A 23189-nucleotide genomic window follows, 5' to 3' on the forward strand; every position below is an offset into this window, starting at 1 on the left:
ATATTTCGAAAATAATTTCATCACTTGAAAAGATCTGTTCGTTTAGTAGATTTTGCAAATCTCTTCCATAGGAAATGCCATTAATGCTTTGAAAGTAATGGAAAGTATTTGGAAGGTAATGGAAAGAAAATAATTACAATAAATTAGAGTCTCATACATTTCAACATCTCATAGTATAAAACTTAGAATAATTCATGTCAGAGAGGTTCCAGCATATCCACAGCATGTGTACAGTTGGCTTTTAATGTTCGTGTAGGGGGCAGGTACTTAGGTGCTGAGACATGCTAATTGGTACACATCCATTTCTTTTTTTCTAGTGAAAGAATGTGTGGATCATCTCAGTAGAGATGAGGATGAAGAGAAACTAGTAGCCTCATTATGGGGAGCAGAGAGATGTTTACGAGTTCTAGAAAGTGTAAGTATAGACAACTGTTTGGAGAAAATTATTTAATCTTAATTGTGACTGTATGAGACTGCCAAATAATTATGTATCTCTAGAGTTTCACTTTTTAAAAAGTCCATATTGTAATTGTGATGCATTCTTTGAGCAACCATTGTTAATGAACAAGAATTGAACTATCAGCTATTAAAGTGTGTACACATTGTTTTGGGACACAGTTTATGTTAACTTGTTTAGGGAAAATGATAGTAAAAAGCAGTCAGGTGTTCATTTTTTTTTTTAATTAATAAGGATTTTCTTAATATTTGGTGTTGAAGACTGGTACTATTGAACTGTGTGCCATAATAAGTATATTTGTTCTTTGCCTTTAATGAATAACTTAACCCAGTTCAGAGAAATTATGCTGCCAGTGAAGTGCAGGATGCATAGATTGTGTATTGATCGGTTTGGAGTAGCCAGGTGCTTTTTGAACCATCTGTGGGGAAATAATCTAGTGTAGTTAAAACTTTTTGGCCCTGACCAGATAGTTCAGTTGTTAGAGCACCATCCTGATGCACCAAGGTTTTGGGTTTGATCTCTGGTCAGGGCACATATAAGAATCGACCAATGAATGCATAAATAAGTGGAATAACAAATCAGTGTTCCTCTTCCTTTCCCCCCTCTCTCTCATCAATAAATAAAATCTTTAAAAAAAATTTTGGCATAGTTGAAATTGTTCCTTCTCTGTTCTAGAGTACTTCAGGTACATTTGATAAACAGATATACAGAGGTGGGCAAAACTAGGTTTACAGTTGTTTGTATGGAAATAATGCAACTAATAATAATACAAGAATAAACTATTTTGTATACTCACAACTGTAATCCTACTTTTTTCCACTCCTGTATATTTTTTTTCATTCTAAATGAATCCATTTAAGAACTTGATTAGTTTGTGTATAAGTTAGAGACTGCTCTTTTCTGACATTCAACGTGCTTGGTAATTCATTACAGTGAATGTATAGCACAGAATACATTATGAGCAAGCAATTGTAACAGTAATGTTTTAACTTCGTAATAAAGCGATAGCTTTATATTTTAAAGCAGGAACATGTGGGTTGTTATTTACTTACATGACAAGGGCTGAATTTTCTCATCTTTGTCTTTTAGAGCAGTAGTTATAAGTGTGTTGTATGTGAATGACTGAAGTTATGGATTGACACAATCATTTCATATTTTTTCCTTTTAGGTAACAGTGCATAATCCAGAGAATCAAAGCTACTTGATAGCATATAAAGATTCACAACTCATTGTTTCATCAGCTAAGTAAGTTTTTCTGAAATACCACACTTTTTATTTAAAGCATTTAGATTGGCTTAAAGAAAATACTGTTATATCATCTTCCTCCATAAAACACTTCGTCTGTCCAATTCTGTGTACCAGAAGCAGTACAGTCTAATAAAAGTTAGGAGTGCAGATTCTGGAGCCAGAGTGACTGGAGTGTGGATCCTAGCTTTTTACTTGATACAAGTTCTTCAGAGGGGGGTTAATAGTTGTATCTACTTACTCAAGGTTGTTGTTATAATAAAAATAATAATATACATGTTATATGTTAAATTATAACATTTAAAATGTATATTAGTATAAAATATATTTCTAAATTTAAAAAATGATTTTTAAATGTCTCGTATGTTATATATATTATGAACAATATATGTTAAAAGAGTTAATATAGGGGAGCCAAAACCGGTTTGGCTCAGTGGATAGAGCGTCAGCCTGTGGACTGAAAGGTCCCAGGTTCGATTCCGGTCAAGGGCATGTACCTTGGCTGCGGGCACATCCCCAGTAGGGGGTGTGCAAGAGGCAGCTGATCGATGTTTCTCTCTCATCGATGTTTCTAACTCTCTATCCCTCTTCCTTCCTCTCTGTAAAAAATCAATAAAATATATTTTAAAAAATAAATAAATAAATAATATAGGGGAGAGGAAGAAGGGGAGTCAATAGAGGAAAAGGGGATATCTGTAATACTTTCAACAATAAGATTAATTTTTAAAAAGTTAATATATATGCATAAAGCCTAGAACAATTAATGGCATATAGTAAACACTAAGTATCAGCCTTATTTTTATTATGAATAAACATCACTATCCCTCCTCTTCCCTTTTGTTTTTATCTTCCCCCCAGATCTGTATGTAGCCTCTTCCCCCATTCCACACACACTCAGCCCCACTTCATGACATTAGGCTAATGCTGTCACCCTAGTGCAGCAGCCTCTTCCTGCTCTCTCTGTCCTAACTCTTGATATCCTAGCCTGTCCAATACAACACCACATGGAGTTAACCGTCCTCAAATCTCTGCTTTTGCCCTGGCTGGTTTGGCTAAGCGGACAGAGTGTGGGCTTGCCAATTGAAGGATCCTGAAGGATTCCAGGCAAGGGCACCTTCCTGGGTTGCGGGGTTTTGATCCCCAGTAGGGGGTGTGCAGGAGGCGGCCGATCAATGATTCTCTCTCATCATTGATGTTTCTATCTCTCTCTCCCTCTCCCTCTCTGAAATCAATAAAAATATATTTAAAAATATATATATATGCTTTGTAAAAATAATCTCAAACTGCAAATCTCTGTGGTTCCTTACTGGTTTTGCACATATATTCAAAGACCTTAGTATAGTAGCAAAGTCCCACTTACTACCTGACTCAAGTTTATCTGTTTTTTAACCTCTTATTTGGGAGAATATCATACTTGACAAAAGGAGACAAAATAGTATAATAAACCTTGATGTACGTATCATTCAGATTGAGTCATCATCAATCCTGGCCAGTCTTGTTTCCATCTGTAACCCTATCATTCCCCCTTCTAGATTATCTTGAAGCAAACAGCAAATTTATCATTTCATTCATAAATACTTAAGTATATACAAGAGGACTCTTTAAAATACAGCCACATTATTATTTTCATTCCCCATAAATTATTAATTGCCTATATTAATATGTCCAGTTAGTATTCAATTTCCAGTATTTTCTAATCGATTTTCTTAATCTGTAAATTTCTTCTCCATCTCTCTTGTATTTTGTAAATTTTGTATCACACTTCATACCATTAAGGCATGTATTCTAGTTTTTTTTACTATGTTAAAAAGGGAGTCTTCTTGCAAGTTAAATCTGTTGTTTTTAAAATGTCTCTTGTATGTTTCATGCCTCCTGATAAGGACGGGTTTTAGCTCTTTTGTTGTAATTAGGACCTTTGTGTCAAATGTCTTAGAAGTAGAGGTAGAGGTCAGAGTTGGATATTTGTGAAAGATCACTTATCTGGCTTTTTAAACTTTTCTGTAAAACCCTGGTAAATGCAGGGATAACATATTGAAAAATTAAATAATATACCTTACTTTTCTTCACCCACCTCTCAATTCAAACTGTGATTTAGCTCAGTACTATTTAAGGCAGTTGCGTGAACCGTAGCAGCATAGTAGTTCTGGCTAACATCCCTAAACATCTACATAAGACTTTATTATAAATCAGGCCTGAGGAATACCATCCTAACCAAAGGGCAGCTAGAGGGGGAACAGATATAGTACAGTTTTCTTCAAGGGTGTTGTGTGATATATAATGCATGGCATATCAGCAGACAGCTTACATCATCTCTAATCATAGACTTTTTTTTTTAATGGACTTTGTGATTTAAGGAGAGTATTCATAAATATTATACCTGCTTAAGCATTAAATGTACTTGTTATTTTTGGTAGCATCTTGAGAATCCTTGGGTACAGCTGATACCTTGATTCTGCCAGGAGACACATCAGTTAAATGACCTGTCATTTGCTCTAATGAAGTATTTAATACCCATCTATACAAGGTCATTTTATTGTGCAGTATTAATATAAATAATATTCTCTACCTGCTAAGAACATGCATTAAAAAAACATCTAAGTGAAATTCAGAAGTGTCTAGTGTTAACTCTTAAAAACTTTAGCTTGTTTGGAGAAGGGTTGTAGTCATTTGTGTTGGAGAGAATGGTAAAATGGGGGACAACTGTTAAGTAATAGAGATAAAAACTTCTGTATAAAATTTATAATTTAACTTGGCCTAGAAAAATTTAAATTATCAAATTTTCCCAAAATAAATCAAATGTAGCAGCTATTGTGATACTAGACATACTTGGTACATGATTGACTAGTTAACACAGTATAACATAGGGATAGAAAAGTAAGTTAATATGGCAGCATGTATGACAGATTTTGAAACATTAAGGCCCAAGTAAGAAGTTTTAAATTTAACTATTTTTGTTTAGAATAATAGTCTATATTTTGTTTTCTCTTAAGAGCATTGCAACATTGTGAAGAATTGATTCAGCAGTATAACCGTGCTGAGAACAGTATATGCTTGCCTGATAGCAAGCCTCTGCCACAGCAGAATGTCACTAACCACGTGGGCAAAGCAGTGGAAGACTGCATGCGGGCCATTATTGGGGTGCTGCTCAATTTAACTAATGACAATGGTGCGTAATGTGTGTTACATAGATTCTCCCTGGAAGGTTGTTTATTTACATGTAAAAATAAGTTACACCCTTGTTTCTTTTCTTGATATAGTGATTTTTTTAATTGCTGTCATGTAATTCACTTATTCATGTATACTAGTAGATTTAACTGCTTTTAGGAGTTGGTAATTTTAGAGCTAGCCTGGTATCTTGCCTTGGAAATATTACAGTTAATGTGTTTCAAAAAAGAAAGAGCTATACATTTCTAACTTTTCATATTCTTGTTAATGTATATTGGTTGTTGGTATCATGAAGAAGAACCAGTAACACTTTCACACTATTTTCTGTTTTAGAGTGGGGCAGCACCAAAACAGGAGAACAGGATGGCTTGATCGGCACAGCGATGAACTGTGTGCTTCAGGTTCCAAAGTACCTACCTCAGGAGCAGAGATTTGATATTCGAGTGCTAGTGAGTCGAAGCAGCTATTTCAGAAATGAGTAATTGGTTGATTATGTGCTTGGTTGATAATGAAAACTTCATCTTAGTTTTGGGGTTAGAACCAATTATTGGATATGAGAGGCCCGGTGCACAGATTCGTGCACCAGTGGAGTCCTTCAGCTTGGCTTGTGCCCTTGCAATCCAGAACCCCTTGGGGGATGTAGTAGTGTGGGAAGTGGCAGGTGGCTGGGAGGAGCCCAAGCCCTGGCTGGGCGCCGCTCCTGTTCATCCCGACGCCGCTGCGCCTGCCACCGCCACTTGGTGGCGCTGCTGCAGAGTCGGAAGTACACTGACCACCAGGGGGCAGCTCCTGCATTGAGCGTCTGCCCCCTGGTGGTCAGTGTGCATCATAGTGACCAGTCGTTCAGTCACTTCGGCTTTTATATCTTACCTAATAATAGACAAACATGTCAATTGACCGTACATCCCCTATGCCCACAGCCAGTCAGAGTGAGTATGCAAATTAGAAGGCCAAAGATGGCATCCGCCCAGCTGCGCCAGGCGCAGAGTGGCCAGGCGGGGCAGGATGCCTGCTATGAGAGGGAGGGCGGCGGGCGAAGGGATCTACAGGAGCGGAGTGCCGCAGCGAAGACAAGACTGCAGACTCCGGAATCTGCAGTGAAGACCAAGATGGCAGACTCCGGCTGGAGTCTGCAGCAAAGACAAAGAAGGCAGAGCGAAGGCCTGAGTCCCAGGTGCCAGAGGAAAACCGGTGCTGGAAGCCAAGGGAAGGAAGGCCTGTTGCACGAATCTCTTCATGCAACAGGCCTCTAGTATATAGATACTGTGCGTTTCAATAGATTGCTTATGAACATGATCTTATTGTACAAAAGAGCTGTGAAGGGCCCTATGTACAAATAATAAATATAAGAAAAGTGGAGATTTTTAAAAAGTGGTGAAATCAGCCCTGGCTGATGTGGGCCAGTGGTTAGAGTGTCTGCCCCCACACCAAAGGCTCGGGGGTTCGATTCCCCGTCAAGGGCCCATACCTGGGTTGCAGGTCCGATCTTCAGGCCCAGTCGGGGCGTGTGTGTGAGGCAAACAGTCTTATCTGTCTCTCACATCCATGTTTCTCTCTCCCTCCCTCTGTCTCTTCAACTTATCTAAAGTCAATGGGAAAACATCCTCAGGTGAAGATTTTTTTAAAAAGTGGTGAAATCATTTTTTGGGAAGACCATTATTTTACACACTAGTTTTTAACTATTTTGTAGATGGTAGGGCACTGATTAGGTTTCTAGTTACCAGTAAAAGTGATGTATGTTGTGTTCATTTGTTTTTAATTCTCACCTGTGGTAATATGCATGTTTTATTTTTTATAGGGCCTAGGTCTACTGATAAATTTAGTAGAATATAGTGCTCGGAATCGGCACTGTCTTGTCAACATGGAAACGTCGTGTTCTTTCGATTCTTCCTTCTGCAGTGGAGAAGGAGATGATAGTTTAAGGATAGCTGGACAGGTTCATGCCGTTCAGGCTTTAGTGCAGGTAAGCCATAACTTAAACACCTTCAGTTTGTTGCATGTGTCCAACTTCCTTATCAGTTGCACTTCTCTCTGTCTTGTCTCCCCTCCCCTCCTTTCCTTTTTCTTCCTACTCCTCCCCCCCCCCCCCCCCCCCCCCGCCACTTCTCTCCCATTCTCACCAGTTCAGTGAGCGGTACACTGGGTCAGAATGAATACCCTTACTTACTTTTACTCTGCTGACTGTCTTCAACAGTTGTAATTACTCCTTAAGCATTGTTAGTGAAAAGCATAAACAAGGCATATTTGTTTATGAGTCAAAAATAGATTTTTAATCACAAATTAGGAATCAGCCTTCAGCCCCACCTCATCCAGCACGTATTGGTCTGATCTGCGCCCAGGACTTGTATACCTATATTTTGGGTCATGCTCTTTAAAGTATGTCTGTGGAGTAATTTCCTGGCTTAGGAATTGTGTTAGAATATGAATATTTAAAATTGATATCTCCAACTCACCCCACCCAAAACATACACTCCCTCTCCCATCCATTTATATCCCCCCCCAAAAAAATCTGTATGTGAGTTCTTGTTTCTTGACAACGGTGGGCAATTTTTACTTTTTTCCAGTCTCATAAATTACTAGCTGCCTTTGTCATTTCCTTAAATGATAGTTTGCATATGCAGAAGTGATAATAAACCATCCTTTTCATTGTTTCTGAAGTCTTTGCTAACTAACCTGTTAATTCTTTTGGCCTATTTGAAACTAATAATGTTTGAACTGTGCCCGCAAAAGTAATCCACAACAATTTGATCTTTTCCTGAATTGCAGTTAGGAGCCCATCATTCTCATCTCAAACATTTTGATCTTTATACTCTTAAAAATTAAAGATATCTTGTTTATATGTGCTCTATCTTTCCAAACTTACTTACTTAGAAATCAAGACTAAGAAAATTGTGAAACATGAGCACCTATACCATTAGGCACTAGAGCAATAATATAAGTACATGAGCTGTGCATTCTGGAAAACTCTACTGTATATTCAGAGAGAATGAAAGAAGTCACTTGACCTCTTAATGTCATTGACCTCATTATCAGTAACTTTGGGTTTTCCCCAAATCATACCAGTATGTTCAGTGATCTCTGCATGTTCAGCACTGTACCCACCCAGGAAAGATCAGGTAAGTGAAGGCAAGGAGGTTCAGGGTATTCCCTTTTTCACTTAGAGTTTTCCCTGGGCACTTTCATTGACAATTGCACTTCATTTTTAATATGATTAGTTGAGTTCCAGCTCTGAGTTTTTCTCTGAAACTTTTTACTTTTTACTGGTTTTTGTGTTCTTTTAAAGAAGCCATGTTGCTTTTACTTAGTATGATGTAGTTTTATTCATTGTTCTTCTTTTCAGTTAATTCATCCATTCTGCTTGGGGTTTTGTTTTGTATTGTTTTTGTTGGTTTTTTAAATATATTTTTATTGCCCGGTTTTTTAAATATATTTTTATTGCCCTAACGGGTTTGGCTCAGTGGATAGAGCATCGGCCCACAGACTGAAGGGTCCCAGGTTCGATTCCGGTCAAGGGCATGTACCTTGGTTTCGGGCACATCCCCAATAGGGGGTGTGCAGGAGGCAGCTGATTGATGTTTCTCTCTCATCAATGTTTTTAACTCTCTAACCCTCTCCCTTCCTCTCTGTAAAAAATCAATAAAATATATTTTAAAAAAAAAAAAAAATATATATATATATATATATATATATTTTTTTTTTTTTTATTGAGTTCAGAGAGGAAGGAAGAGGGAGGGAGGGAGAGAGAGAAACATCAATGATGAGAGAGAATAATTGATCAGCTGCCTCCTGCACGCCCCCTACTGGGGATCGAGCCCGCAACCCGGGCATGTGCCCTTGACCAGACTTGAACCTGGGACCCTTCCAGTTCGCAGGCTGAAGTTCTATCCACTAAGCCAGACTGGCTAGGGCTGTTTTGTTTTAATTATTCAACTTTATAGCTTTTTTACTTGAATTTTTTTTGTCATTATTATTCAAATTAAAGGAAGTACTGAGATTTTCATTCTTACAAACAGAATGCCTGCCTGCATCATTAGTAAACACTTAATTTACTTGATTGAATACCAACAGCATTTATACTTTCATTTTGGCCTTCATAAGATGTAAAGCAAGGATAACCAAACAAGGGCTTTTATTGATACTTAACCTTTTAATCATACAACTTGCTTCTCAGGATTAGTGATGATTAAAAACAAATAGAACTTTATATTTGGCTACATACATGTTGGTTGGTGATCTCTTTTTTAATCTCTTCAAAAATAATTTTTGTCAGCTATTCCTTGAGCGAGAGCGAGCAGCCCAGTTGGCAGAAAGTAAAACAGATGAATTGATCAAAGATACTCCCACCACTCAGCATGATAAGAGTGGAGAGTGGCAAGAAACAAGTGGAGAAATACAGTGGGTATCAACAGAAAAGACTGATGGTGCAGAAGAGAGACATAAGAAGGAGGAGGAGGAGGAAGAACTTGACCTCAATAAAGGTACATTTATTTTGAGTGTATTCACATAGAAAATTCAATGATGGCTTATTTTTTCTCCAGAACATACTTTTAATTCATGTGTTGTCATGATCTTTTATTTAATCTACTTCATGGCCTCTCTAGTTCAGTGCACACAGCTTTGCTGTCTCGGTGCGCACAGGCGTTGGTTGGCACGCTGGAAGTGAGTACAGCACATGTGCAGTGAGGAAAGGTGCTTTTCCTTCCGGGACCAGCCAGCCTTCTCTGTAAAGAGAAGCAGCTGAACAATGTGACCCCTAAAAGTTTTTAGTTTTGAAACTTTGAGATTATTTTATCGTTCTCCCTTTATGTACTGAGATCTATTGTCATAAATTACAGTTATCATTCTCAAATGGTATACATAGTTGGTGGCAAACACAGTAAGGACTATACTGAAGGTAATGGCTTCACTAATCAAACATTATCTACAGTTGTCAGGAACTGTGATACTTGATTCATGGAAATTCTGCAAAATAGCCACTTGTTATTTCATGTCACTCAAGTTTCGAAATTTAAGTGATATGTTCATCTTCACCCAGCTAGGAAGCAAGCACCAGCAATGTTGTATTCTGAGTATACTCTCTGTCTTGTGCCCATGCTCTCCAAATCTAATGTCGTTAGTTCTGATATTGTAAGAAATCTGTTTTATTTTCTCATTTACTAATTTTGATGTTTCCTTTGGCATAACATTTTTTTTTTTTTATTGATTTTTTACAGAGAGGAAGGGAGAGGGATAGAGAGTTAGAAACATCGATGAGAGAGAAACATCGATCAGCTGCCTCCTGCACACCCCCCACTGGGGATGTGCCCGCAACCAAGGTACATGCCCTTGACCGGAATCGAACCCGGGACCCTTCAGTCCGCAGGCCGACGCTCTATCCACTGAGCCAAACCGGTTTCGGCGGCATAACATTTTTTATTGCTTAGCAGTCTTTTTATTTATTTTTTATTTTTTAAATATGTTTTTATTGATTTCAGAGAGGAAGGGAGAGGGAGAGAGAGATAGAAACATCAGAGATGAAAGAGAATCATTGATTGGCTGCCTCCTGCACTCCCCCTACTGGAGATCGAGCCCCCAGCCCAGGCATGTGCCCTTGACCGGAATCAAACCCGGGACCCTTCAGTCTGCAGACTGACACTCTATCCACTGAGCCAAACCAGATAGGGCACTTAGCAGTCTTTTTAAATAATTGCTTTATTTGGGATAAATATTAGCTTGTGAGGGCTGCCATAACAAAGTAACATAAACTCGGTGTCTTAAACAACAGGATTTGTTTCCTCACAGTTCTGGAGGCTGAAGCCCACGATCAAGGTGTCTTCTGAGGCCTCTCTTTTCTGGCTTTTAGATGATCTATGTCTTTATGATCTTCCCTCTATGTGTGCTTTGTTCTAATTTCTCCTTATGTGGACAGTAGTCATATTAGATGGGCCCACCCTAATGACCTCATTTAAATTAGCTACCTTTTAAACCAAACACCCTATTTCCAAGTGCAGTCATATCCCGAGGTCAACATATAAATTGGGAGGGGGATATAATTTAGCCCCATAACAAGGTAAATTCATCCTTTTAAAGTAAACAATTGAGTAGTTTTCAATATATTCATAAGGTTGTCTAACTTCAGAACATTTTCATCAGCCCCCCAAAGAAATCCCATACCTACAAACAGCAATTACCCCTTACTCTCCGCTCCATGGCCTCTGGAAATTATTAATCTATTTTTGTCTCTGGATTTGCTTATTCTAGGCATCTACACTAATAAAAGAGAAAGATGCAAATTGACCGTACCTTCACGATGCCCACCAGCCAATTAGGAGTGAGTATGCAAATTAACCCAACAAAGATGGAAGGTTAATTTGCATACACAGGCACTGAGCAGCTGGGGGCAGGGCAGGACACCCCAGCCGCTCCAGGCCTCTGGGCAGCATGGGAAGGCAGAAAGGCGGCTCCAGTCCGCAGTGAAGGCAGTGCCGGCAGCCAGTGGAAGGAAGGCCCATTCTTGCACGAATCTTTGTGCATCAGGCCTCTAGTTTTATATAAATGGAATCATACAATATGGCCCTTTGTTATTGGTTTCTTCCACTTAGCATAATGTTTTAGTGGTCATCATGTCATAGCATGTGCCAGTACTTAATTCATTTTTATTTTTGTATTTATTCATTCATTCATCCCTCACCTGAGTATATTTTTCCATTGATTTTTTAGAGAGAGTGGAAGGGATGGGGAGGACAGAGAGAGAAAATTGATGTGAGAGAAAGACAGCGATTGGTTGCCTCTCCCACATGCTGCACCCTGACCAGGGCTGGCGATTGAGCCTGCAACCTAAATACGTGCCCTTGACTGGAATCGAACCTGGGATCCTTCAGTCCACAGGCTGACACTATATTCACTGAGCCAAACCTGCTAGGGCCCTAATTCATTTTTATAGACAAATAATATTCCATTTATGTGTATACCACATTTTGTTTATCTAGTTGTCAGTTGATGGACATTTGGGTTTGTGTCTATCTTTGGTTGTTATAAGTAATGCTGCTATGAACATCCATATACAAGCTTTTGTGTGAACATATATATTTTGAATTTTCCTGGGTATGTACCCAAGTGTGGAATTGCTAGATTATTTAATTCTATGTTTAACATTTTAAGGAACAGCCAAATTGTTTTCCAAAGTGGCTGCACCATTTTAATTTCCTACCAGCAACATGTAAGGATTTCAGTTTCTTAGAGTTATGTGTCTCTTATTTCAGCCAATCGAGTGGGAGTAAAGGTGTATGTCACTTGATTTGCACTTCCCTAGTTAAGAAATGGTGTTGAGCATCTTTTCACATGCTTACTGGTCATTTATATATCTTTGGAGAAATATCTATCCAAATGCCCATGTTTTTTTGTTTTGGTTTTTTTTTTAATTCATTTTTATTGATTTCAGAGAGGAAGGGAGAGGGGGAGAGAGAGAGAAACATCAATGATGAGAATCATTGATTGGCTGCCTCCTGCACACCCCCCCACTGGGGATCAAGCCTGCAACTCTGGCGTGTGCCCTTGACCAGAATCGAACCTGGGACCTTTCAGTCCGCAGGCTGACACTCTATCCACTGAGCCAAACTGGCTAGGTCCAAATGCCCATGTTTTAAATCGGTTTATCTTTTTGCTGCACACATTCTTTATTCTGGACACTTGACCCTGATCACAGGCATATGATTTGCAGATATATTCTGAAGGTTGTCTTTTCATTTTCTTGGTGGTATATGGTAACTTGAAATACAAAAGTACCTATTTTTTACTTTATCATTTGTGGTTTTAGTGTTGAAGAAACTATTTGCTAACCTAACGTCACAAAGATTTAGTCTGTGGTTTTTGTTTGTTTGAGTTTAATCCTCAACTGAAGATATGTTTTTAATTGATTTTTAGAGAGTGAGGAAGGGAAGAGAGAGAGAGACATCTGTTGGTTGCCTCCTGTATGCACCCTGTCTGGGGATGGAATCCTCAACCTGTATGTGCCCTAACCAGAAATCGAACCTGCGACCTTTCAGTGTACTGGATGGCACTGCAAACACTGACCCACATTGGCTAGGACTAGTCTGTGTTTTCTTCTAAGAGTTTTATGGTTTTAGTTCTTATATTATCTTCCACTTGAGTTATTATTTTTTGTTAATTTGTGTAGATATCCCATTTTTCTAGCATCATTTATCAATGTTTAATAGTTTTGAAGAAACGATAACTGAGTTGTTGGATTTGTGGGGTTTTATTTTTTGATATACTGTTACAGTGTTTTGTTTATTCTTAGCCCTTCAGCATGCTGGCAAACATATGGAGGATTGCATTGTGGCCTCGTACACAGCACTGCTTCTTGGGTGTCTCTGCCAGGAGAGTCCCGTAAGTAAGAGTTCACTGTTTTATGTGTATTGAAGATTCCATTGTGGCAGCTTCATACCATTATTTAATTAGCATATATATTACTCTATTTTCCCCTCATGTTAAAAACTTTCAAATATGTGGTGAACTTTTTTAAAATGTTATTTTGCAATTATATTGTACTAGAGGCCCAGTGCACAGATTCGTGCACTGATGGGGTCTCGCAATCTGGGACTCCTCAGGGAATGTCAGATAGCCAGTTTCAGCCCAATCCAGACAGGAGGGAGCCCAGTCCTGTGCGTTGAGCATCTGTCCCCTGGTGGTCAGTGCACGTCATAGCAACTGGTCAACTGGTCATTCGGTTGCTTAGGCTTTTATATATATAGACTAGTGACCCGGTGCACGAAATCCATGCACATTAAAAGGAGATTAATTAGAGGAAATAATTTAATATTACTATTTGCCCTTTCTCTATAATAGAAGTGTCAGAGATGAAAAAAAAATAGTAAAATATATATGAAAACCTTCCTCCTGTCAGAGTCTGGGGCACACCACGGGACCCAGAGTCAAGTCCCCGCCCACCCACATGCACCTCAAAATCGCGTGAGATCCAGACCTGGCCGCCCACCGCCCCCCCCCCCCCCCCCCTCCATTGGGCTAGATCCAGACCCGGTCAGTCCCACCCTTGTCAAGCCCTCCCGGGCAGGGGGCATAGCCTCAGGTCCTCTGGCCCGGCACCAGGATGGGGGGCGTGGCCTGAGGTCCTCCATCAAGCCCCGCCTGGTGGGGGACACTGCCTGAGGTCCCCTATCAAGCCCCGCCAGGCGGGGGGTGCGGCCTGAGGTCCTCGGCCTGGTGCCAGGGTGGGGGGGCGCAGCCTGAGGTCCCCTAGCCCAGCACCAGGACGGGAAGCACACCTTGAGGTCCCCTGTCAAGCCCTTCCGGGTGGGGAGGGCATAGCCTCAGGTCCCTGCTGATTGCTCATTAAGGCTCCTTAAGGGAACTTGGCCTCAGCTCTGGGTGCAGCCATCTTTTGTGATGAATGATGGTCAATTAGCATATTCCCTCTTTATTAGATAGGATTGGTTCAGGTGCACAGCATGGTTAGATGATCATATACTTTACTCAGTGTTCCAATATTTCCAGTGCTCAGCTGCCACTGTACAGAGTTATTCAATATTATTGACTGTATTCCCTCTTCTATTTATTTTTTATTTTTGGTTAATCCTCATGCGAGGATATTTTTCCATTATTTTTTTGGTTGGCTTTTTTTTTTTTTTTTTTTTTTTGAGAGAGAGAGAGTAGAAGGGAGGGGGAGAGACAGAGGAGAAACATCAATGTGAGAGAAACACATTGATTGGTTGCCTCCTACATGCAACCTGACTGGGGCCGGGATCAAGCCTTCGACCCAGGTATGTGCCCTTGACTGGAATTGAACTTGGGACCCTTTAGTCGCAGGCCACTGAGCCAAACCAGCTAGGGCCTTATTCTGTACTTTACATTCCCGTGACTATTTTGAATATTTGGTGAACTTTTAAAGGTACATTCCAAGTAATAGTACGTTGGGTTTAATGAGAATGTTCTTGACTAATGGGTGATAAATCAATTCACATACCTTTGGTTGAAGTAAAAGAGAGCATAATATAAAACCCATGCTTAGCTGGCTCAAGGTGGAAGAGTCTGGCCTCAGTGATACCAAGGACTTGGATAATTTCTGTATTTAGACTCTACTGTCCTCTGTATGTTGTCGTTCTTTTGCTATCTCCCCTCATGGCCCTGTACCCAGCAGGTAAAGGTGGCCTCTTCCTGTATATTTCTTTTTTTAAGAGCATTGCTTTTTTCCCCCTCTAGAACCCCTTCACACCCACTATACCAAGTAGACTTCCCTTCATCTTGGCCAATATTGGCCCACATGCTTTTGTTTGAACTACTCATTGGCCAGGTAAATGGGGCTACTATGTGAGATTTAGATCATTGTAATCGAACTATAAGAAGTATGAATGTCCAGACAGTTCTGTGCTGAGGGAACACAGAAGTGGATGGTTCTGGCCTTTGGGACAGTCTGCTTTTAGAGCGGGACACATGGAGGTTGTTGTTGTTTTTTAAATATATTTTTATTGATTTCAGAGAGGAAGGGAAAGGGGGAGAGATAGAAACATCAGTGATGAGAGCGAATCTTGGATCAGCTGCCTCCTGCATGCCTCCTTCTGGGGATTGAGCTCACAACCTGGGCCTGTGCCCTGACCAGGAATTGAAACAAGAACTCCTGGTTCATAGGTCGATGCTCGATTACTGAGCCACACTGGCCAGGCTTGTTGTGTTGTTTTTTTTAAGGATAGGGACCAGTAGAACAGCCCAATTTTCAAATGAAAGGGAGGTTCTGTAGGAGACAGGGCGTTCAAGAGCCAAGAAAGAATGGAGGTCTATTGCATAGTGGGAAGGTTAGCTTCTCTTTTCTGAGACGGGAAGGTTAGAATCTCAGTGATAGTGTGAAGGGCTTAATTAGGAGAGGCATTCATGCTGTGGGTCTGTCCACCCACAAACACTTGGTCATTTTTGCTATCGAGCTTTCTGTATTGCCTCCTATCCCCCACCCCCACCATGTCCATGTGTCTTAAGTCCTGTGTATTTTTCTGAATCTTTCTTGTCTGTCTCTCCATGTTTTTATTGCAGTCCAGCTCTGATCTAAAGGCACACTAGCCCATGTCGTCATTAGTGGCAACTGCTTTTCGGATCAAGAGCAAATTTCTCATCATGGCTCTGGAGGCCCTGCCAGATCTTTATTTCCTTTCTGTGACTCTCTTCAGCTCAGCCCTTCCAACAAAGGGGAGGCGGATCTCAAAAAAGCAGGGGGACATATGTAAATTTTAGGATATTCTATTAAAACACCCTAGTTTTAGTCATATGCTTTCTTAAATAATGGTTCTTGAAATTAACTTATTTTATTACTCTGTGGTGTTTATCTTGGAACATCTTTCCTATTTGTTTTCTCTCTCATCTCTAAAGAGTGTCTGCATTGTGGGAAATGTTATGAATTCATAGAGACAGATGATGCCTTGGGGATCATTATGATTAACCGAAAAAGCTAGCACAAATGTGAAGGAAATTGGTTGACTGCCCCATGTGTAGGTGGGAGAGAGACGAGAAAGCAGGTAGTTGCATATAGTAGATGTTGGTTTATGAAGGGCCTCATGCTGAGGAAGCCCAGGAGACTTGGTGTCACTCTCCATTGCCCACCAAACATCTGGTGCACACAGTGGTCAGTCTCCTTGCTGGTCTGCCAGTCCTTTCTGCTCTCTCGACACTCTCCATTCTTGAAATCTTGCACACTGCCACCATAGCTAACTTCCTTAAGAGCATATTTGATCACATAACTCCTCTTACCAATCTTCCTTAGCTCACATCATTTAGGGAATGATGACGTTGTTTACTGCGACAAGACCCCAAACCTAAAACTGCTTCTGCAATTTCTCAATCTGTCATACCCCTTGTGTACTTTCTAAATTTCCCAGATAGGCCTTGCTGCTCATACCTTTCCTTTCTGTAACTACTGCACAGCTCTTCCCACTGCTGTACTGTCATGCCTCAGCCCTAGAGACAATCTTAAATCCAGCTTTACTGTAACCCCAACCCTTATGCTTTCAACGTCAGTATATTTTTTAAATGTTTTGTAAAACCTCTTAAGTGCTTTAGCTTAGTGCTGGGGGACCTATGGTGGCTTTTGGTGGGAGGTTCACAGAGAATACGGCAATTGATATGCATACCTTAGCATACAGCTGTTTTAGCAACTTTTTTTCTTAGATCTTTTCTGAAACTGTTTTAGTGCCATTATTTTGCTTCTTTATAATTTCAAAAGTACCGGGACAGAAGAATTTTTAAAAAGGGAGAGGGGACTGGTGGCAGATTTCCTAAAAGAAAGTAATTATATTTCTCCTTCCTTGTCCCATCAACAAAACTCAAACCAGAAGGGCTCCTGCCCTGCACACCCCCGCCCCCATCCTCAGGACAGTGTATCTTTTTTGTGGTTTTTTTTGTTATAGGTGAACCGTTTAAGAAGAGTGTTTCCTTTTATTCTTTATGAACATCTAAAGCATTTCAAAGACATATTGAAATAGAACAGTTTTTTCCCCACAAATAACATTTTTTACTTGTAGTCCTTAAAAGTCTGAATTTTAAACAGATTCTTGGACTGTGGACTCATATCCATCAGCTTGTTCACCTTTAGCACCTGTAGCTTTTTCTAGAACTGAGACCTTCACCATGAATCTCCATAAGTTTTCCCAGTACAAACTTGGGCTTCTTCAGCATTTGACTTTTCTAACAAAGACATGGTGGAGCGGATGAATAGCGTGGCAAGCCTTTTCCATGTGTTTCCCCATGGGGTCTGGAATCTATTTATTGACCACTTCTTTCAAGTCGTTTGTCTGCATCTCTGGGTCATGATTTCCATCATCTTCCGGGTTTGGCAGACCTGCTGAGGCTGAGCCTAAGAGGTCTTCTGAATCTGGTGGTTGCACTTTTTAGTAAAACCAACACAGAATAGACGAGCAAACAACCATCGGCAGTGTTGACTTCAACATGAGCTTCCATCACGGTCTGCCATGTTTTTTTGACCATGGAGCCCATTTTGTCTTGGGTAAGATCCACACCATGGAAGTTAGGCAGTTTTTGCCCAGAACATCTTAAGTAATTAGCTTGGATTTTCTAAATGCAACTTCGTCTTCCTGCAGAACAGCTAGGCTCATTTCAAAACCTCGGCCCTTGAAACATCAAATGCGGTTTTGGTTCCTTGAGTTCTTGTGACCAGTGTTTCCCAGTATCTCTTACATTGACAGAGCTGGTGCTCTCCAGTCACACTGGTCTATCTTAGGGAGTAGATTGGGCACTCCTTCTCGGCTCCTTTTTTTGCCGCCTTTCATGAGACGCTTGTTCATGCCAGCCACCATGGTGCTGCCCAGAAAGCCAAAGATGAAAGACAACAGTTTGGAAAGCAAGTCGTACATTTTTCCTAACAGATTGATTTATAAGTAGTTTGACTCTCTCTTGCTAACAGTAAAGGGAGGAAACACCTTAATCTCTCCTGGCTTCTGACATGCTCCTTTGCATAGGTTATGCTAGGTGCCTTTTGGGAAGATCTACTTAATTCTTAGCCTACATAATTAGTTGAATTCACCTGTGGAACATGAGGAATTTTCTTTCTTTTTTTATAATATATTTTTATTATTGATTTCAGAGAGGAAGGGAGAGGGAGAGAGAGATAGAAACATCAATGATGAGAGAGAATTATTGATTGGCTGCCTCCTGCACGCCCCCTACTGGGGATCGAGCCTGCAACTCTGGCACATGCCCTTGACCAGAATCGAACCTGGGATCTTTCAGTCCACAGGCTGACGCTCTATCCACTGAGCCAAACTAGCTAAGGCGAGGAATTTTCTTTGATCTTTTTCTTTTTAAGCAGCTCTGAGTACATTCTGAAGTGTAACATTTTATTTTTTTTTTAAATCTTTATTGTTAAAAGTGTTACATATGTCCCCTTTCTCCCCCCATTGATCTCTTCTAGTCTGCCCCCATCTCCCGCCCCAAGCCTTCACCACCCTATTTATTGTGTGTCCAAGAAGTGTAACATTTTAAATCTGCACTCCTTCCTCCTCTCCTAACACCATCCCCACCACCCCAACACACACACACACACACACACGTAATCAACACGTTTAGTTGTTTTTTTTAAATATATTTTATTGATTTTCTTACAGAGAGGAGGGGAGAGGGATAGAGAGCTTGAAACGTCGATGAGAGAGAGGTGAGAGAGAAACATCGATCAGCTGCCTCCCGCACACCCCCTTCTGGGGATGTGCCTGCAACCAAGGTACATGCCCTTGACCAGAATCAAACCTGGGACCCTTGAGTCTGCAGGCCAAAGCTCTATCCACTGAGCCAAACCGGTTAGGGCACGTTTAGTTGTTTTAAGCATTTTTCTGTGCAGTTACAAAAGTAAATATGCACACATAAATTTCTTTTGTAGCCTTTGCCAGCTTCGCCTTTTTCCTTTCTTTCTGTGGATAGGATGGGATAGGACAGTGGTCGGCAAACTCATTAGTCAACAGAGTCAAATATTAACAGTACAATGATTGAAATTTCTTTTGAGAGCCAAACTTTTTAAACTTCTTCTAACGCCACTTCTTCAAAATAGACTCGCCCAGGCCGTGGTATTTTGTGGAAGAGCCACACTCAAGGGGTCAAAGAGCCGCATGTGACTCGTGAGCCGCAGTTTGCAGACCACGGGGATAGGGAATGGGAACACACGCATGCAAGCACTGTTGAGCGAGGAAAGAGAGGAAATGGCATATTAACCAAGGCGTTCAGGGGCCCTTGAACTGTAGAGGTTTGGAACACAATGTGCCCCATAACCATCAACACAGTGCAAGGTGCAAGCTCGTGTTTTCTACCACCTGACATACATACATGTATATGTATATATACATACATATATACGTATATGTATATTTATGTATTTTTTTTAATACATTTTTACTGATTTCAGAGAGCAGGGTGGGGGAGAGAGAAACATTGATGTGAGAGAGAAACATTAATCGGTTGCCTCCCATACGCACCTTGACTGGGATCAAACTGGCAACCTTACAGTGCATGGAATGATGCTCAACCAATTGAGCCACACTGACCAGGGCTGACCAGTATTTCTTTGATGTTTCCTCAGATCAATGTGACCACTGTGCGGGAGTATCTGCCTGAAGGGGACTTTTCAATAATGACAGAGATGCTCAAAAAATTCCTGAGCTTTATGAATCTTACTGTAAGTAGCTTCCAGTGCAGCTTTTGTGGTTTTAAATATAAGTATGATACATTAATGACAGCAGAACTAAAAATTCTGTGGCCATAGTGAGTGGAAAGAAAACTGGATCTTCTTTATTATTATTTTTTAAATGTTTTTATTGATTTGAGAGAGAGAGGAAGGGAGAGGGATAGAGAGATAGAAACATCGATGAGATGAGAAAGATGGGTGGTCTGCCTCCTGCAGGCCCCCGACTGGGGATCAGGCCCGCATCCTGGGCATGTGCCCTGACTGGAATTGAACCTTTTGGTATACAGGACAATGCTCCAACCAACTGGGCAACCCAACCAGGGCAAAAGGGATCTTCTTTTAATAAGTTTGCTCTATTTAAGATAATTGTTATAATGGCCAAATATATTGATAACTATATTATCAAAGCCATAATTTAGTCTTAATGTGTTTGAGTCACAGTGTTCAGTTTAGTAAAGCTAAAGAATTTATGCTTTAATCTAATACATTTTAAAATTTGTGAACTAGTAACTTGCTTCCTCTCTCCCCATCCTACTGCCCCGCTTTCAGTGTGCTGTTGGAACCACAGGCCAGAAGTCTATCTCTAGAGTGATTGAGTACTTGGAACATTGCTAGCTGCTTTACCTCTGCTGCGGGTGCTCGGCCATGCTGGAGCTGGTCTTAGAGAAGTCATGAAAGACCTCCTTGAAGAATACCAAGAACATTCATCAGTATCATTCACGTTTGGATTTCTAAGGCCTCCTGATTTCTTCGTCATGCATTCTGCATTTGCTAAATGACAGTTACTACATCAATCTGCAACTATCAAAAATGAGGGAAAAGGTTCAGGCTGTTAATTCCATGCAGTATTTAAGTATACTTACTTTGGCAGAGTTTATACTCTCCCCTTGTTCTCTTGCTTCACTCTGGGCAAGATTTAGGGGGAAATTTGTGCTGCTGTTAGTGCAACTGCTGTGTATGTTGAGCCACTGTTGTCATGCCAGCCAGGTGCAGAGGCAGCTTAGCTACTGAGGCATCGAATGTTCTGAGGACATTCTAGACAACAGCGTAGTTCCTTTTTCAGGCTCATTTGCTTTTGCTTTTTTTGTTGAATGATTCCAATCGTAAATAAAGCTTTTAATAATTTTGTGAATTTTTTTCTTGTTGTTCCCTGAACTACTGTCTATATTTAAAATTAGATGGAATCCAAAGACACAAGGGATTAATAGCATACTTTTTATTCTTGATTTGATTTAGGTTGTCAAACTATTTTTCACTTTTCAGACCGTGACCATGTTCACCATGATACCATAGTGAGTCATAACTATAGACGCAAGAAAACAAGTAACAGTTGAAGGGACTGTTATCTAAGATGATGCGCCCTGTTAAAGGCTGAAGCAAAATTGACAACCCAGGGCAGTTTACGCTTCATGTTTGGGGAGGCTCCTGAAACATTAAGTTTTGAGGGAGGACTCTCTAGATATATTTTCTAATGCTCAGTACAGTAAATATAAGAAGCTAAAACACCAATGTGGAATTCATGTTTCCAGATAACGTGTATATTCTTTTATAGAGTGACAGGATCAAATGCATAAACGCAAAGCCTTAAATTGCTGGTGTAGAAAAGACCCTTTTTTTCCATTTAGATTCTTACTTCACAGAGCAGTGTGTTGTTTGGAAAACAGTCATGGAACACACAAAATACACATTTAATTTCACAACACTGCAAATTTTTCTTGTATTATTGTTCAGACCACCGGTTATACATGTTTTCGTTAATTGATCAGGCCTGAATACAGGCTTTTAGAGATCTATTTCATTCATATTTTTAAATACCTTGCAGGTAGTCATATCATGTTTCTTCATTGGACTTGTAAAACTTGAAGCCATAAAAATATTAGTTTGGTGTGTACTGGGGAAAATAGCTAAAAGTCTAATATTTAGTCATTTAGACTTTGTTATTTCCTTGTATAAAGTGACAAATCGGGGCTCTTGTATCAGTGCCAGCTGTAATGTTTTTAATGCAGTGGCTGCCTTCTAATGTCTTCCTATTTTTGATAATGCAGATTGTTGGGAAATCTATAAGGAAGTAACTGGTTCTGGACAAATTGTTTTCTCCCTCCTACCTACCCCGACCCCACCCATCACCTTTTGAGAGCATAGTATGCCAGTGTAACTTGGGAAAGACAGGTTGTACTTGCCCTGAGTACAGAAGCTAGCTTAGCAAACTTATTTTAAAGGCATATCAGGAAATTATACCCAGAAAATGGAATTAGATATATTTTGTTTAATTATTTTAAAATACATTGATATTTATTAATCATTGATTTAGGAAAAGGAACAGATTTTTTGGTAAAGCTGACTGGCAGGTGTTAAATACAAAACATTTGGATGAGAACAATCAGGGCGAACTACATTTTTCTGTTACACTGGTAATCATTTGAGAATTGATTTACCTCGGTGTTTAACAGTTTTTTGTTTTGTTATTTAAATAATAACTAATTGTCAAGCACTGATAGATGCAGATTTTGGTGGGGGGTGGGGGAGACATCACCTCACCAGCTGCAGCGCATTTGTGTGTTTAACCCTCAGAGAACTCTGCATTTTAGGGTACTTGAGGCTGACTTACAAATTAAAGTTTTAAAGTAACCTTTTTTTCCATTGTAAATATCTCTGTAAATACTACCAGTTGGAAATTAGAACAGTAGAATACTTTTCTGAATCCAATCTTATTTTATACAGTATTTCTCAGCTGTGATCTTTGGAGCAAAAGCCAACGGCAGGAAAAAATAGTTTGTACCAGTTTCATGAAGTATGTCTTTGGGTTTTTTGTAAATAATTTTAACTCAAATAAAATTGCTACTTTCAATACACATGTTGTCTTTAACATAAATCTATTGAACTGTTTTGGAGGAAGAAGTCTCACGGACTTGATGTTGCTGCCTAATGTCTCACTTGAATTCCACATTTTCAACTTAGACATAAAAATTTTACAACCAATGTTTGCTAAGCATTATGTACTTCTCCATGTGTTTAATAATACTCACCTGAATGTAATGCTAACTCAGCAACTGGGCTGCATTAGGTAGAGTCGTCCTCTGATTGTGTAGGTGGGTCCTTGGTATGCTTATTAAGTTGCTTTAGTCTTTTTGCCTCTGAATATGACCCAAGACTTTT

The 23189-nt window shown here is 40.0% G+C and overlaps 1 protein-coding gene across 1 annotated transcript in view; it reads left to right on the top strand.

Annotated features, from left to right (window-relative positions):
- WAPL (WAPL cohesin release factor) overlaps positions 1-22884 on the top strand; it is a 95742-nt gene extending 72858 nt beyond the window's left edge. The window contains 9 exon segments of the mRNA XM_080642467.1: positions 318-415; positions 1626-1702; positions 4693-4868; positions 5201-5316; positions 6666-6830; positions 9138-9345; positions 13146-13234; positions 19929-20024; positions 20583-22884. Of these exon segments, the coding sequence (XP_080498593.1) occupies positions 318-415; positions 1626-1702; positions 4693-4868; positions 5201-5316; positions 6666-6830; positions 9138-9345; positions 13146-13234; positions 19929-20024; positions 20583-20648 (1091 nt within the window). The 3' untranslated portion in view covers positions 20649-22884.
- Positions 22885-23189: the final 305 nt, after the last annotated feature.

This window comes from Plecotus auritus, assembly GCF_963455305.1.
Source record: "Plecotus auritus genome assembly, chromosome: 9".
NCBI classification, from domain to species: Eukaryota; Metazoa; Chordata; class Mammalia; order Chiroptera; family Vespertilionidae; genus Plecotus; species Plecotus auritus.